Source organism: Stomoxys calcitrans, chromosome 2 (assembly GCF_963082655.1).
Source record: "Stomoxys calcitrans chromosome 2, idStoCalc2.1, whole genome shotgun sequence".
NCBI classification, from domain to species: domain Eukaryota; kingdom Metazoa; phylum Arthropoda; class Insecta; order Diptera; family Muscidae; genus Stomoxys; species Stomoxys calcitrans.
The window spans coordinates 21,399,838-21,417,971 of NC_081553.1; the positions used below are offsets into that span (position 1 = coordinate 21,399,838).

The 18,134-nt window shown below is 35.9% G+C and overlaps 1 protein-coding gene across 1 annotated transcript in view; it reads left to right on the forward strand.

Annotated features, from left to right (window-relative positions):
* The first annotated feature begins 456 nt into the window (after positions 1-456).
* The window catches only part of LOC106086702 (leishmanolysin-like peptidase), a 77,905-nt gene continuing 60,227 nt past the window's right edge, over positions 457-18,134 (forward strand). Inside the window, exon 1 of the mRNA XM_013251475.2 lies at positions 457-1,804. Coding sequence (XP_013106929.2) covers positions 1,448-1,804 — 357 coding nt within the window. The 5' untranslated portion in view covers positions 457-1,447. The remainder of the gene's footprint in view (positions 1,805-18,134) is intronic.

The window sequence follows — 18,134 nt, forward strand, 5'->3', positions numbered from 1 at the left end:
AAAAATGCATTTATTGGGTTGCCCAAAAAGTAATTGCGGATTTTTCATATAGTCGGCGTTGACAAATTTTTTCACAGCTTGTGACTCTGTAATTGCATTCTTTCTTCTGTCAGTTATCAGCTGTTAGTTTTAGCTTGCCTTAGGAAAAAAGTGTAAAAAAAGTATATTTGATTAAAGTTCATTCAAAGTTTTATTAAAAATGCATTACTTTATTTTAAAAAATCTGCAATTACTTTTTGGGCAACCCAATACTTACTTTTAAAAAATCCGCAATTACTTTTTGGGCAACCCAATAGATAAAATGATGATTCAAGCCGATGACTACATTGTATAATCGATTATTCGATTTTCTTTTTTCATCCACAAAAAGTCGACTTCGATGGTTTCGCAGAAGATAATCAAATAATCGATTAGTCGTAAATCGATTTTTTGATCCCTAGCAAAATAAACATTTAATCCCCATTAAAAATCATTTGTTTATAAATCGTGCGGGTATTCAGACGTGATTTTGTGCATTTTGCAATTGCCACTTGCTCCATTGTTGTTCTGTTGGTCGTTGTATTGGCGTCGGAAATTTAAACACAAGATAAAATAAAATTAAGGAAAGAAACTTACGCGAGTGCTTGAATGAAATTTATTAGTGTGTTTTTTATAGAATTTAGCAATAAAAGCATAAATCTGCATGAAAAGTAAACAAATTTGCGAAATTCGTTTGCAATTCGCATCGGTGTTTGGCTCCAAAGACGTCGGCGTCGTCGCTGTTTCGGGGGAGCAGCTGGAGTTCATGTGAATGTGACATTTATTATAAATCACAAGAAAGAAGAATAACAAAAAAAAATAGAATTCATTCAGATTTGTTTGTTGGTTGGCTCCATTCGGTTTGTTTGGTGTAGTAATTGCTTGGCTGATAGTTCGTGGTAGCTTCGTCGTCGTCGTCTTTGTGGTGGTGTTGGTGGCTAGAAGCTGTGGCAACAGAAAGCCAAGGCAGGAGCGACCGAGTACTACATATAGTTGAATGGCTAATCAGTCAATACATGAATGGTGGACGCACCTTGTGAATAATTTCAGCTACATTTGCACATTGTGAGTGCTGGTGCAGCAGCTGCAGAGGCACCACCTATGGCTGAGAGGCGAGGGATTTTATTCTGTGAGAACCCAATCTATTGCCACATCGTATTGGAGATATAATAATTTTCCTCAACAACAACAACAACAACATCGTAACCAACTCCTGGCCCCTTATCCATGGTAAAGCTTTAGTTTTGGGGGCGGCAATGATAACTATGGATACACATTCCAAATAAACAAAACCAACAAGAGCTGTGCAAAAATATAAAACTATAGGAGATTTTCATTACTTTGTTTATAGAATCTTAGTTCTACTAACAGACCACAGACCACACCACCCAAAAAACTCACACTCACGTACTCATCATACTCCATAGATATGTGCCAATATCTTTTTAGCCTGCCTCAAAAAGAATGTCCAAGCTGCCATTGCTGTCAGCAGCGTCCACAAATTCTTAGCCATGACGACGCTGATGTTACCAATAACAAACAACGACAACTTCTACGGAGCAGTAGCAGCCTACGTCCAAACACAAATCTGCGCCAACCACTTGGCAATACCACCTTAGCAGCACTGATGGGCTGTAGTGGTGGTGTTGGCGGCAGCGGCCTTCTTAGGTCCAGTTCTCTGATGCTATTATTCATCTTCAGTTTGTTTGTGGTGTTGATTGAAGCAAATACCATTCATCCGGCCGAACCACACAATTGTCAACATTTTCATCCCAAAGCTCATGAGGTAGGTAGTGCATAACAACATCCGCAACAACTGAAATGTTTTTTTTGCTAAGCAACCGAGTTTTGGTTTTGTTTCTGCATGGACTTTTTTTTTTGTCAACAAGAATCCTTGAAAAATAATTGAGAACCATACACAGGCAAACAGTTTAGCAAATTGTATATATGCGCTTTTTTTTTGGTAATATGTATGGATGAAAATAATGAGGACATTCTCAAATAGGGATGTCAAACTTAATCAAAAAAAAAAATCCCCCCCATTGGCCCGGGAAAGGCGGACAAATTTCAACCAGCTTTTATTCGATTGGTTAAAACGGTAAGATTAAGTGAACATTTGTCCGCATTCCTCTCTTTTATGTACCCAACACCACTATTTTGCTACAGGGTATTGTTGTCCGAGTTAAGGGAGTGGGCAACGAGCGCACCCAGAACAAGTAAAGGCGTGCTAAGCTCGGCCTGGTCGAATCTTATATACCGCCACCATGGATCACATTTTTCGAGTTCTTTTCCCGATGCCTCTTTTTTAGGCAAACAAAGGATAGGAAGGGATAAAAGAAAAGAATTGCTATGCTATTGGAGCTATATCAAGTTATGGTCCGATTCAGTCCGATTTACTTAAGCATCATATTTGAAGATTTCTTATGATTCGATTAAAAAAATTATTGAATCAATTAATCGAAATAATTATGTGCGTGAAGATAAATTCCGAATTTAACTAGCAGAGACACAAACCGCTTTGTTAACAGAGTGCGAGAGAGAGTAACAGAAGTATTAACAGAGATCCACTGAGGGGTTAGCAGAGCTCTGTAAATACGTTAAGTATAATAAGGACATGTTTTGGAAAGCACACATCGTGACCTTTTCAACGATGTATGCTAGTACCTTGTAGAATTCTTAGATGTCCTCCAGGAGCATTGGTCATTATCCTGTCCCGATTTTTTTTCGAGAATTTTTTTAAAAAAGACAGGAATTTGAAAAAACCAACTGCTCGATTTTCGAATAAGGATATGTTTTGGAAAGCACACATCGTGACCTTTCCAACGATGTATGGTAGATGTATTAGATGTCCTCCAGGACCATTGGTCATAATCCTGCCCAGAATATTTTTTTTTATAAATTTTTCATTTTTCTCAGTACTACGGTAATAGATATTTTATTTGGTGTTTTTGATTCAAAGCATTGATGTTTTACTCCAAATTTTTTTATGGTTTTATTTTTTCTTTTTACAAATATTTGCAAAAATTGATAAAAAGTAAGAAATTTAATTAATTTCTCTTGTTTTTTGGTTCTGTTAAGTATTTACAGAACTCTGCTAACCCCTCAGTGGATCTCTGTTAATACTTCTGTTACTCTCTCTCGCACTCTGTTAACAAAGCGGTTTGTGTCTCTGCTAGTTAAATTCGGAATTTATCTTCACGCACATCAAATAATTGCTATTAGTTTAGGTAGGTTGGGATTTTAAATATAAAGTATATAAAGTTGAACAAACTTCTGGAGAGCGCAATTCTTTTCCGATTTTGCAGAAAATTTCTACGTTGCATTTTATGATGTTTCCCAACAACTATGTCAGGTATGGTTTACATAGGTGTATAACCTGACTTAGCTGCCTATCGTCACATTTAACTTCTTGAGTCTCTAGAAAGCGCAATTACCCACCTGATTTGGCTGAAATTGATCATTTGGTATTTTGGTATGTCTTCCAACAACCAAGTCCATAACCTGAGATAGTTGCCATATAAACCGAGCTACTGATTTGACTTCTCAAACTCCTAGGGAGCACAATTCTCAACGACTGTGTCAAGAATGCCCCTATTCGGTTCATAACTTGTTGTAGCTTTTATATACCCCTAATTTAGATTCCTGAGCCTTTGCAGGACGCAATTATTTCTCAATTTGTCTGCAATTTTGAAAGTGGTATTTTTTTATACCCTCCACCATAGGATGGGGCGTATACTAATATCGTCATTCTCTTTGTAACTACTCGAAATATTCGTCTGAGACCCCACAAGGTATACATATTCTTGATCGTTGCGGCATTTTATGTCGATCTAGCCATGTCCGTCCGTCCGTCCGTCTGTCTGTCGAAAACACGCTAATTTCCGAATGAGTAAAGCTAGCCGCTTGAAATTTTGCACAAATACTTCTTATTAGTGTAGGTCGGTTGGAATTGTAAATGGGCCATATCGGTCCATGTTTTGATATAGCTGCCATATAAACCGATCTTGAGTCTTGACTTCTTGAGCCTCTAGAGGGCGCAATTCTCATCCGATTAGAATGAAATTTTGCACCACGTGTTTTGTTATGATATCCAACTGTGCCAAGTATGGTACAAATCGGTCCACAACCTGATGTAGCTGCCATATAAACCGATCTTGGGTCCTGACTTCTTGAGCCTCTAGAGTGCGCAATTTTTATCCGATTAGAATGAAATTTTGCACCACATGTTCTGTTATGATATCCAACAAATGTGCCAAGTATGGTTCAAATCGGTTCATAACCTGATACAGCTGTCAGAAGTAAAATAGAGAGATAGATTTATTGGGTTGCCCAAAAAGTAATTGCGGATTTTTCATATAGTCGGCGTTGACAAATTTTTTTACAGCTTGTGACTCTGTAATTGCATTCTTTCTTCTTTTAGCTTGCTTTAGAAAAAAGTGTAAAAAAAGTATATTTGATTAAAGTTTATTCTAAGTTTTATTAAAAATGCATTTACTTTCTTTTAAAAAATCCGCAATTACTTTTTGGGCAACCCAATAAATCTATCTCTCTATTTTCCTTCTTGAGCCCCCCAAAGGGCGCAATTCTTATTCGAATTGGCTGACATTTTACACAGGTCTCCAGCATATAATTTAATTGTGGTCTAAACCGGATCATATCTTGATATCGCTCTAATAGCAGAGCAAACCTTTTCTTATATAATTTTTTTGTTAAAGAAGAGATGCCGAGAAAAGAACTCGACAAATGCGCTCCATGGTGGAGGGTATATAAGACTCGGCCCGGCCGAACTTAGCACGCTTTTACTTGTTTTAACTTCTAACTGCCATGACAAGCATTCTCTATATCGGTCTATACCTTGACTTTGCTTGAGCCACCGCTGACAATTTTTTTCTGATGGTCTCGCCAGGATTCGAAACCTGGCGTTTAGCGTCATAGGCGGACATGCTAGCCTCTTCGCTACGATGGCTTTGTTGTGCTATGCAGTCTTCGAAATCCATGCTAATGCTTGGCGAATGAAGATTCTTCAACGAGGCTTGAGAAGAGTAGTCCCTCAAGCGGCTTAGCTACTGGTGAGAGTAAGGAGATTGGTACAACTCCCCATAACTCGGGTCATTTCCAGGCTTCAGTAGCGGTATCACTCTGTCCATCGTCTAGACATCGGGTATTATAAGAGTGTTCAAAAACAAGTTGAGGACGGTTGTAAGGTACTCGACTCCAGGTAAATCCAGTCTAGAGATTCCATCGCGCCATGGATGCTGACTTCGTCCACGGTAAATTGTGATGGCTGTCCATTGGCTTGGAGACCACGGATACGACGAATGGCTCTCTTCCTAGCCCTGTCACTCTCGGGATGCATAATAAATTTTGCGGTTGAACAACCTGGCACATCTCTTCGGATCAGTCATAGTTACGACGCCAAAGTGACTGATGTCCTGTCATCCCATCTACCGGGGTTCGAGAGTGACTTAACAGTAGACTACAATTTGCCTAAACCGATACCTAAGCAACATATTGATATAGCCAGAACGCTAAATGCCAGAATTGCTTTCTTTTTTTTACCCTACACCACCACTGTGGTATAGGGGTATTATAAGTTTGGGCATTTGTTTGCAACGCTAAGAAGGAAAAGAGCTAGACCTATTGATACGTATACCGTTCGACTTAGAATTGCTTTCTGATTCGATTTAGCCATGTCCGTCTGTGAGTCCATGTATTCTTGTAATCAAAGGAAAAGCTGATAGATGATTAGGAGGAAGACAAAAAGACATAGGTAGATCGTCTTAGATTTTTACGCTGATCAAGAATATATTGGGTTGCCCAAAAAGTAATTGCGGATTTTTTAAAAGAAAGTAAATGCATTTTTAATAAAACTTAGAATGAACTTTAATCAAATATACTTTTTTTGCACTTTTTTCTAAAGCAAGCTAAAAGTACGGCTGATAACTGACAGAAGAAAGAATGCAGTTACAGAGTCACAAGCTGTGAAAAAATTTGTCAACGCCGACTATATGAAAAATCCGCAATTACTTTTTGGGCAACCCAATATATACTTTATAGAGTCGAAATGGATATTTCGATGTGTTGCAAACGGACTGGCGAAATGAATATATCCCAATCCTTCGGTGGTGGGTATAAAAGTAATGAGTTTTGTAACGTTATATGAAAATTGAAAAAAATTCAAGTGATCAGGATACAGGTGGTATTTGTTGCCAAATCGTCGAAGTTTGTGTAAATACAAAGTTTTAGTAGGAAGAGTGTTTTATTTACCCATAAGCTAGCGAATCTGCTGGATTGACAAATAAAACATACCAAATGTTTGACTTTGTGCTGTGATTTGGGCAATTGACAATTAAAAGGGTACATAAGATTCGGCCGGGCCCTCCACCATTGATCGCATTTGTCGAGTTCTATGCGCGTTATCTCTTTTTAGACAAACATAGAATATTGAATAAGAACGGTTATGCTATTGGAGCTATATCAAGTTATAGTCCGATTCGGACCATAAATGAATGCTGAACATTGTGGATGTCATTGTGTAATATTTCAGTTCATTCGGATAAGAATTGCGCCTTGAGAACCAAAATCGGGAGTTAGGTTTATATGGGAGCTGTATCAAGCTATTGATCGATTCAGATCATATTATACAAGTATGTTGAAGGTCATGGGAGAAGCCGTTGTACAAAATTTCAGCAAAATCGGATGAGATTTGCGCCCTCTAGAGGTTCAAGAAGTCAAGCTCCCAGATCGGTTTATATGGCAGCTATATCAGGTTCTATATCGATTTAAGCCATACTTAGCACAGTTATTGGAAGTCATAACAAAACACCTCATGCAAAATTTCAGCCAAATCGGATAAGAATTGCGCCCTCTAGAGGCTCAAGAAGTCAAGATCCAAGATCGGTTTATATGGCAGCTATATCAGGTTATGGACCGATTTGAACCATACTTGACCATACATCATAACAAAATACGTCGTGCAAAATTTCATTCCAATCGGATAAGAATTGCGCCTTCTAGAAGCTCAAGAAGTCAAGACCCAAGATTGGTTTATATGGCGGCTATATCAAAACATGGACCGATATGGCCCATTTACAATATCAACCGACCTACACTAATAAGAAGTATTTGTGCAAAATTTGAAGCGGCTGGCTTTACTCCTTCGGAAGTTAGCGTGCTTTCGACAGACAGACGGACGGACATGACGGATCAAGAATATATATACTTTATGGGGTCTCAGACGAATATTTCGAGTAGTTACAAACCGAATGACGAAATTAGTATACCCCCCATCCTATGGTGGAGGGTATAATAATTCCACCAACATTTCAATCATTTATTATGTGCGGCCATATTGCCATTATGGAATTTATCTCCAAATATGAAAAGGCTAAATGTATTTTGTTTCAAGCGAATGTCTCCGTACGTCATCCCTAAGATGGTGCCAACAAATTACCTTGGGTTTTATGACGTTGCGTAAATGTTCTGGCAATTTTTTCGTATACTCTACTCCTTCTATAACATTTGCTACATACTGCTGTATGTAAGTAATGGTCTTGAAATCGATGGATGAATAAATGCAAGTATTGGGGGGGGGGAAAAACATGAAAAGAAAATTTCATGAAGACCAAAGCAAAGAAAAAATCCTTCAAATTTATTAAGAACCATTCTACTGCCTGTCTGTCTGTCTGTTTGTTTTTTTGCTTTTCTTATAGTTTAGGGTATCCTTGAGTCTTTTGAAATTTCATTGGAAGTTTTACAAAGAAAGACGTACTTTTTTCTGGGTAACATCAGCCGAGAAGAAGAAGAAGAAAAAAATATAATAATAATGGCCGCTTGAATGTTTTTTTTTTTTTCATTTAACAAGCAAAGCAAACCATAAGTTCAACTAACTTATTAAGCAGTTGTTTTTTTCACGAGTTGTTTGGTGTATTTTTGTTTAATTCATTGTTGTTTTTGTTGTTCCTGCTTTCTCACATGGATACCCCAAAGCAAGGCAGGCAAAGACCAAAAAAGGCTGGTGACATCCATAAACTTTGCAAATATTTGTATTGAAGTGGTGGAGTTTACCATCCAGCTGGACTGGGGGTGAGGCTTTTCATTGCTCGATGCTGTTTCGTGCAGCGGTAAAGGGTGCTGCTGTAGTCAAGAATTTGTTGTAATTCTCCATTGTTTACTACAATTAGAGGTGCCAAGCAAAGCGAAACAGCACCAACAGCAACGGGCCAGCATCAACATCAACCACATACAACATGAAATAAACAAAAAAAAAAACAAAGCCACAAAAACACCAAACCACGGAGAAAGAAACTAAAAACCAGTTTCGTTCAATAGTTTATTTCAAGCATTTTGTCTCTCTGCTGCGGCTGCTGCTGCTGCTGGGTACGGTACGGGTACATTTAAAGTGTTCAATATTTTCTTTATTCATCATATATTCATATGCTCCGCTGGTTAGAAGGAGTAACATGACAAGCAGGAGGAGAAGAGTATGATTCACTTACCGCTGGCTCATATTCCTTTGGGCCATTCGGGGGTTCGCAGCAGTTCCTCCCCATCGATGAGGGTTATGCTGGTGATTATATTTTTGGTTGCAATACCCCAAAAGACCTTAAAATCGAAAAAAAATGAAGCCATAGATTTGGTGTTTTTTTAATGGCTTATGCTTTTGCATGCATGGACTCGTTAACTTCATGGGCTTTTGGTCGTTTTGTTTTAAACCTTAAATATCAGCATGGAGCAATGTACTCTGAACGTTTTTGTAAAAATAAACAAAAACACTAGCAAATACCGGTTTGTTTACAATGTTTCAAAGGAATATAGCTCTAAAAGCAAAAAGACAATAATTCCATTTATAAGGTAGAATTTTTGGTAAAATTTTACATGAAAATCAATATTGGAATCATTAAAACCCCCAATATAATATGTGTGTGAAAATATATTATAATATAAAAATTCACGATAGAGCGCCATCTATATGTGAAATTTAAAATTATAATACAGAAAACCTAATACAAAAAATCCCAATACAGAAAATCCTCATACAAAAGTAATAAAAACCCAATACAAATATGGAAAAATTCTAAAAAAAAACTTCAAACACAAATAAGACGAAAAATGAAATTATTATAAAAACAAGTAAGAGTGTGCAAAGTTCGGCCGGGTCGAATCTTATATACCCTCCACCATTGATCGCATTTGTCGAGTTCTATGCGCGGTATCTCTTTTTAGACAAACTAGGAATATTGAATAAGAACTGTTGTGCTATTGGAGCTACATCAAGTTATAGTCCGATTCGGACCATAAATGAATGCCAAACACTGTAGAAGTCATTGTGTAATATTTCAGTTCATTCGGATAAGAATTGCTCCTTGTAGGGGCTCAAGAAGCAAAATCGGGAGATAGGTTTATATGGGAGCTGTATCGGGCTATAGACCGATTCCGACCATAATAAACACGTATGTTGATGGTCATGAGAGAATGCGTTGTACAAAATTTCAGCTAATCCGAATGAGAATTGAGCCCTCTAGAGGCTCAAGAAGTCAAGATCCCAGATCGGTTTATAGATCGGTTTATATGGCAGCTATATTAGGTTCTATATCGATTTACGCCATACTTAGCACAGTTATTGGACATCATAACAAAACACCTCGTGCAAAATTTCAGCCAAATCGGATAAAAATTGCGCCCTCTGGAGGCTCAAGAAGTCAAGATCCAAGATCGGTCTATATGACAGCTATATCAGGTTGTTGACCGATTCCAACCATACTTGGCACAATTATTGGATATCATAACAAAACATGTCTTGCAAATTTTCATTCTAATCGGATAAGAATTGCGTCTTCTAGAGGCTCAAGAAGTCAAGACCCAAGATCGGTTTATATGGCAGCTATAGTAGGTTGTTGACCGATTTCAACCATACTTGGCACAATTATTGGATATCATAACAAAACATGTCTTGCAAATTTTCATTCTAATCGGATAAGAATTGGGTCTTCTAGAGGCTCAGGTTGTTGACCGATTCCAACCATACTTGGTACAATTATTGGATATCATAAGAAAACACGTCGTGCAAAATTTCATTCCAATCGGATAAGTATTGCGCACTCTAGAGGCTCAAGAAGTCAAGACCCAAGATCGGTTTATATGGAAGCTATATCAGGTTTTAGACCGATTTGAACCATACTTGGTATAGGTGTTGGATATCATAACAAATCACGTCTTGCAAAATTTCATCCCAATCGGATAAGAATTACGCACTCTAGAGGCTCAAGAAGTCAAGACCCAAGATCGGTTTATATGGTTTATATAAAAACGTAGACCGATATGGCCCATTTACAATACCAACCGACCTACACTAATAAGAAGTATTTGTGCAAAATTTCAAATGGCTAGCTTTACTCCTTCGGAAGTTAGCGTGCTTTCGACAGACAGACGGACGGACGGACGGACAGACGGACGGACGTGGCGGACATCGACAAAAAATGTCGCGACGATCAAGAATATATATACTTTATGGGGTCTCATACGAATATTTCGAGTAGTTACAAACAGAATGACGTAATTAGTATACCCCCCATCCTATGGTGGAGGGTATAATGAAAATAAAATACAAGTCGTAAAATAAATATGGATGTCGAATTTATTTCATCACTCAATAGAAGGCACACTGTGGTCAACTGAGAAAAAGTGATACAAAACGATACAACTGTTTACAGGAAATATAATTTGGACCACGATCTTTCCGAATCTGTTCTATTTGAAGCACTTAGTAGTAAAGAAACCAAGATATTGGCCATTTTTGGCAAAATTTGGTAATTTTTTCATATGATGCTCTATTTTTCATAGTAAATAGCCCACTGTGGCCAACTGAGAAATAGTGGGCTGAAACTGTTTACAGGATATATAATTTGGACCACGCTCTTTCCGTTTCTATTCAATTTGGAGCCCTAAGTAATAAAGAAACCAGGATATTGGTCACTTTTGGCAAAATGTGGTAATTTTTCCATATGATGCCCCATTTTTCAGAGTAAATGCCCACTGTGACCAACTGGGGAAATAGTGGCCTGAAACCCTTTACGAGATATATGAAAGGGACTACGCTCCTTCCGAATCTATTCAATTTAAAGCCCTAGGTATTAAAATAAGCCAAGATATTGACCATTTTTGGCAAAATTTGGTATTTTTTTCGTATGATGCCCCATTTTTCAGAGTTAATGCCCACCTGTGGCCAACTGGGAAATAGTGGGCTGAAACCGGTTACAGGGAATATAATATGAACTACGCTCTATTCAAAATGAAGCCCTAAGTATTAAAGAAACCAAGATATTGGCCATTTTTGGCAAAATTTGATAATTTTTCCATATGATGCACGATTTTTCGAAATAAATGGCCCCTATGGCCAACTGGAAAATAGTGGGCTGAAACCGTTTTCAGGAAATATAATATGGACCACGCTCTTTCCGAATCTATTCAACTTGGAGCCCTAAGCGTTAAAGAAACCAAGATATTGGCCATTTTTGGCAAAATTTGGTAATTTTTCCATATGATGACCAATTTTTCAGAGTAAATGCCCACCTTTGGCCAACTGGGAAATAGTGGCCTGAAACCCTTTAAGGGAAATATAAAAAGGACTACGCTCCTTCTGAATCTATTCAATTTAAAGCTCTATGTATTAAAATAAGCCAAGATATTGACCATTTTTTGGCAAATTTGGTAATTTTTTCATATGATGCCCCATTTTTCAGAGTTAATGCCCACCTTTGGCCAACTAAGAAATAGTGGCATAGAACCGTTTACAGAAAATATAATATGGACCACGTTCTTTTCATATGTATTCAATTTGGAGCCCTTAGCATTAAAGAAACCCCCAAATTCTATCTCTGACTCCAGCTTAAAGCCTGGGAAAGCGAATACCAAATATCCTTTTCCCAATCGGTGTCGGTGCCAGGTTCCCAAATTAATTGTTTAAACTGTAACGCGTTTCAGTGTAAAATAGACTAATACCCTGTTTACTACGAGTGTTACTAGTTGTAAGTAAGGTAATCTATACTCCCTTACTTACTTACTTTCATACTAATTTACTTAATTGCATACTTACTTGCTTGCTCACTTACAGTCGGACCTGGTTTATCCGGAAACCTCCATTATCCGGGATTATAAACACACCGTACCCCTATATATATACAGAATTATGATCCAGGGTATCGTTTGCCTTTTCAAGTGGAAGCTATTCAGGTTAGCACCATTCGATCATGTGTTCTAACCCTGAAGCTGCTAAGGTGATTGATAGAGGCCAATTGAATGTGGCGAAACCGGCTTGTTTTCTCCTGAGTCCCAGCTGGATTTCATTTACTCCTTTTCAATAATAACCTCCATAAATCTTTTTACCCAAAATCAATACCAGGTCAACAGGTCAACAATACCCAAACAAAGTATAAAATCAATACCGTTATATATAGTTGCTCTTGAATTGAAATTCAACTAAAGCTTTATTTCCTAATGCTTCTATTAAAAATGCATTTTCAAATTACACACTGACATTGGATGATTTTGATATTTTTGCTACACAATACTACCCATGAAAGGCCGTCTAATTGTCTTCGTGTGACTTCCCAGTGCAATTGAAAAATCAAAACAAGTGGCGTTATTGTTATTGGGCAGAAAGCCAACCTCAACAATAATACCGCACTTGATGGCCGTCCAAATATTTTGTCTAACTGACAACCGATATCGAACAACGTTTTGAAAGAACATGAAAACAAAAAAAAAACGTCTAATATTTTGGGATGTTTTACACTAGAAACATGGTGTTAATACGGTTGGTATTGTCTATCTAACATACAAATACAGAATTTCGTCACTTGCAACTGTTATATTTGCCTATTATAGATATTTTTTGTTATAAATACTTTAACATCTTTATTTAATACTTGATTTAATTGATTTTTCTATCCTCAATTTTGTTATTTCAATTTGTAGTTGTATTTGAATAACATTCAGCTTTCCGTGCACACCTACTTGAGAAATTCTTCTTAGGCATAAAATTAGCATAAAATGTTTAAGAGATTCTTGTAAATTTTGTTATTTTTATAAGCGATGAACATCTATTTTTTATTCTAAATGGCATGGGATAAGTTCATTAATTGCTTGTTCTTGAAATCGTTGTAGCACTTCACCTTGAGCACAGGCAGGAGCATCATACACATCACAAGGGAGATGTCGAAGTACTAATGGTTCAGGAAAACAATTACAGCCATTTGATGAGAATTGCCACTTGAACATAAGAACTCTCCCCATGGAGCTATAGAAAAACAAAAACAGTAGCATGGGCTAAGAAGCTTTGAAATGGGCTTACCAAAAGATGGCATATTGAAAATTCAATTTCTTATGCCAAATAAAATTAAAGCGTAATTGTGTTTCTGTTTCTGCTGTTTTTTTTTTTTTTGTTGGAATGCTTGTTTTTGTCAATCGCTGATTTAAAAAATAATTAACAAAATTCCACTAATTTGTTGTCTGACCTCATCTCATCCTCATCTTAATTCACTTAAAATTTAAATCTTTTATTTCTTAACGGGTTTTCTGGTTTTCATAAACGCAGTACAAACAAGTGAATAAAATTTTAATCAATTGTGATTATCTGGTTAATAATTTTAAATTAATGCATTTATTGTTTTTTTTTTGTTAGACAGTCTTTCTGATGCACAAAAATCAGTGTATATATTATAAATACAGAAAAAAAGCAAACATTTGTTGAAATATTTTTAAAATTTTATTTAAATAACACAAAGTGTTATATGCAAAGAGTTGTTCACAAAGTGCTATATAAAATGTTGTGCACAAAATCTACATTATGTGCTATACACCAAGTTTAATGCGCAAAGTGTTATACACAAAGCGTTATAAACAAAGTGTTATACACCAAGTGTTACAAAGTATTATGCACAAAGTGTTTAAAACAAAGTGGTAAAAACAAAGTGTTTTAATCAAAGTGTTATACTCAAAGTATTAAAGATAAAAAGATATACGCAAAGTTTAGTACACTAAGTGTTATAGACATATATCGTGCGCATAATCCAAGGTGTTATACTGTTATACACTAAGTGTTATACTGTTATACACAAACTGTTATACTGTTATACACAAAGTGTTATATCATACACAAAGTGTTATACTAAGTGTTGTACACAAAGTGATATACACAAAGTTTAATACACAAATTTTTCAAACACAAAGTGTTATACATAAAAGTTATACCTAAATTGTTATATATTAGAGTTATACCTAAAGAGTTATACGCAAAGTGTTATAAAAATGGTGTACACAAAGTATTATAAACAAATTCTACATTAAGTGTTATACATAAAGTGTGTTATAAACAAAATTCTATACACAAAGTGTTATGCGCTAGGAGTTAATGCGCAAACTGTTATACACAAAGTTTAGTACATAAATTGTAATATGCAAAGGGTTATGCAGAAAGTGTAATACACAAGTTTTAAACACAAAGTCCTTAACACAAAGTGTTATACATAAGGTGTTGTACACAAAGTGTTATTCACAACGTGTTGTACACAAAGTGTTATTCACAACGTGTTATAGACAAACTGTTACACATAGTGTTAAACGCAAAGCGTTATACACAAGGGGTTAGCCACAACGTGTTATACACAAAGTGTTATAAACAAATTGTTGTACACAAAGTTAAGTACACAAAGTGTAGTACCCAATACAAAGTGTTACACACAATGTATTAAAACACAAACTGTTTTCACAATGTGCCATACTTAAAGTGTTATATACCAATTGTAATACACAAAGCGTTAAACATTAAGTGTTATACATGAGAATTATACACAAAGCTTTATTTGCAATGTGTTATAGACAAAATTTTATACACAAGGTGCTATACAAAGTGTTGTACAAAAAGTTTAGTACCCAAAATTTTATATCGTACATAAAGCCTTATACACAAAGTGCTATACACAAAGTGTTATACGCAAAGTGTTATACATAAAGTGTTATACACAAAGTGTTATACACAGTTTTATACACAAAGTATTATACACAAAGTGTTATACACAAAGTGTTATACACAGTTTTATACACAAAGTGTTATACACAAAGTATTATACACAAAGTGTTATACACAAAGTGTTATACACAAAGTGTTATACACAAAGTGTTATACACAAAGTGTTATACACAAAGTGTTATACACAAAGTGTTATACACAAAGTGTTATACACAAAGTGTTATACACAAAGTGTTATACCCAAAGTGTTATACCCAAAGTGTTATACACAAATTGTTACTCACAAAGTGTTATACACAAATAGAATGTTTTCTGGTTTAAAAATCAAAAAAAAAAAAAACAATTTAATTGGAATGCAAATTGTTGCCACATATCGCGCAACAAGTAAAGAAGTTTTCAAATTTCCATCCCATTCAACAACAAAAAATACATAATTGGAAAACACCTGCTTCACTTGACCCTCCATTTTAATATGAGATTCGTACTTTTTTGAAATTTGGTTTCAAATTTGTATTGTATACTTTGATACCTATCCTTCAATATCTCAATTGTTTCAAATGAAGCATCTTACTTAGTAATCCCCAGTTACTCGTTTCAGTTGAACACCACTTCATTAACTATGATCAATCAAATGTCAAACCTCAATTCTGGTCAATGATTGTCAACAATTTAAATCCATTAAGATTACTCGACACATATTTTAAGCTTTCTTTTGGCATCGCTGATGATTGATAGATTAAAGGCACATGTATTGGCGTTATTACACGGTAGTAAATTTTCTGCTTTATGTCATATGCACTGGAACAGGTGTTGCACATAGTATTTGCATTTAAATAGAAAATTATTATGATGTTTCTCTTTGTGTGGTGTTTAATTCAAATAATGTAGGTTGGTACTTTCCAAGTCACTTTGTATGCTTGCTGTGAACCCCCAATAGGGCCGGCAATTCAATGGATTAGTACGTGCATCATAAGCGACCTTGGTTGCAAACAAAAACCAAAACTAACTGCGATATATGCTCAAGTAATTTTTTGCAATACTTGCAATCACCGGTAGAGTATTGTCGCTGTTTTTTTTTTGTTTTGTTTTTGCTATTTGTACTCCATTAGTTTTGGCGTCTCTTATTTTTTTACTGCATTCGTCTCTTTTGACACAAATTAAGTATTCTTTTTATTGAAACCTCAAATCTGTTTGTGCGCTGGTAGGACGCGGTCGGTAATAGCTTTTACACCTTACTACAGATTGGGAAACTAATTGATCATTAAGTTTAATTTTATTGTGCTGCAACCCCTGGTGAGATAATTCATGCAAGCCCTCTTTGCCATCTGTCACTGTGGTCATTTTAATTTTGATCTCTTTGGTATAATGACACGAAATTTGCTTAAATGTCATGGGGGTATTTTTTTAGGTTTTTAATTACTTCAAATGTCAGTCGTTTGCATTCGTACTTCAAATTAATTCAAACTATTTATAAAGTCAAATCACATTGCCTAGTCTCTTAGTTTTATTGTTTTCGTTTTTTATCAAGACCTAAATCAAGAAATGATACTATACAATAAAGACGGAGGGAGGAAGCTTAGATCGTCGAAGCGAGGGACGGTTAGTTGATCAGTAGTGCTTATTCATTATTAACTGAACTAGATTTGATTTATACATAAATTAGTCTACCGTAAAGGTCTAATAGTTAATTAGATTGAGAAAAAATATTTATTGTGTTTGAAATACAGTGAGAAGCATAATTGAGATCAGGTGAAAGGCGTCTGAGACGCCTAATAGAGATTGTCTTGGCATTTTTCACCGGTGATTACTATTCTATTCCAAATGGATAAAGTTTTTTCAGTTATAGTCATTTTAGCACATTCAAAAATGGAATGTTTTCAGGTTTAATAATATAAAAAAATACAATAAATTCACTTCACGGCAATAAGATTTTTGTTTTTTGCCCTGGCTTTAAATCTTCTATATAAAAATCAATTTGTATTTGTTTGTAGGTTTGTTTGTTTGTATGTTTGTGTGTTCCTTATAGACTCAGAAACGGCTTGAAATTTTCACAGATGGTGCATAATGACGTGATGAAAATAGGGTACTACATTTTTTGATATCCTTACCCTAATTTTGAGAAACGCCAGATCTCGGAGTTGGGTGGTGAGAATTAAGCGAAATTTTGTTTGCTCTCATATAGTACCCTAAAAATAAAAATTTGGTATCCAAATTTTGGATGGGGTACCTAGGGGGCTGCCCCACCCTAAAACATACCAAACATATATTTAGACGAATCACGACAATATGGGACTCAAATAAAAGGTATTAGGATAAGAAAACGTATCTGATATCCAATTGTCGGACCAAGTGCTAGGTGGACCACCCCAGGCCACAAAATACCCCTAAATCGGACATATCTACCGACCATGGCAATATGGGACTCAAATGAAAGGTATTCGCGAGTAGAATACGAATCTGATATCCAAATGTGGGACAACGTTTCTGGGGGTCCACCCCTTCCCCAAACAGGACTTATTTATTCGAATCTGATATCCAAGTATGGGACCAAGTGTTTGGGGAGCCGCCTCTTCCCAAAAACATCCCCCAAAGGGGGCAAATTTACGACCATAGCAATATGGGACTCAAATGAAAGGTATTTACGAGTAAAGCACAGGGGGGGGTAAGGGGGAGGGTCCGCCCCTCCTTCAGATATCAAAAAATGTAGTACCCTATTTTCACCACGGGGTCTTTGTGCACCATCTGTGAAAATTTCAAGAAAATCGGTTCAGCCGTTTCTGAGTCTATAAGAAACACACAAACATACAAACAAACAAACACAAATTGATTTTTATATATAAGATATTATATTGGGTTGCACAAAATGTAATTGCGGATTTTTTAAAAGAAACTAAATGCATTTTTAATAAAACTTTGAATGAACTTTAATCAAATCTACTTTTTTTACACTTTTTGTCTAAAGCAAGCTAAAAGTAACGGCTGATAACTGAGAGAAGAAAAAATTTGTCAACGCCGACTATATGAAAAATCCGCAATTTCTTTTTGGGCATGTGTGTTTTTTTTACTATATTATGGCATTTTACATTAT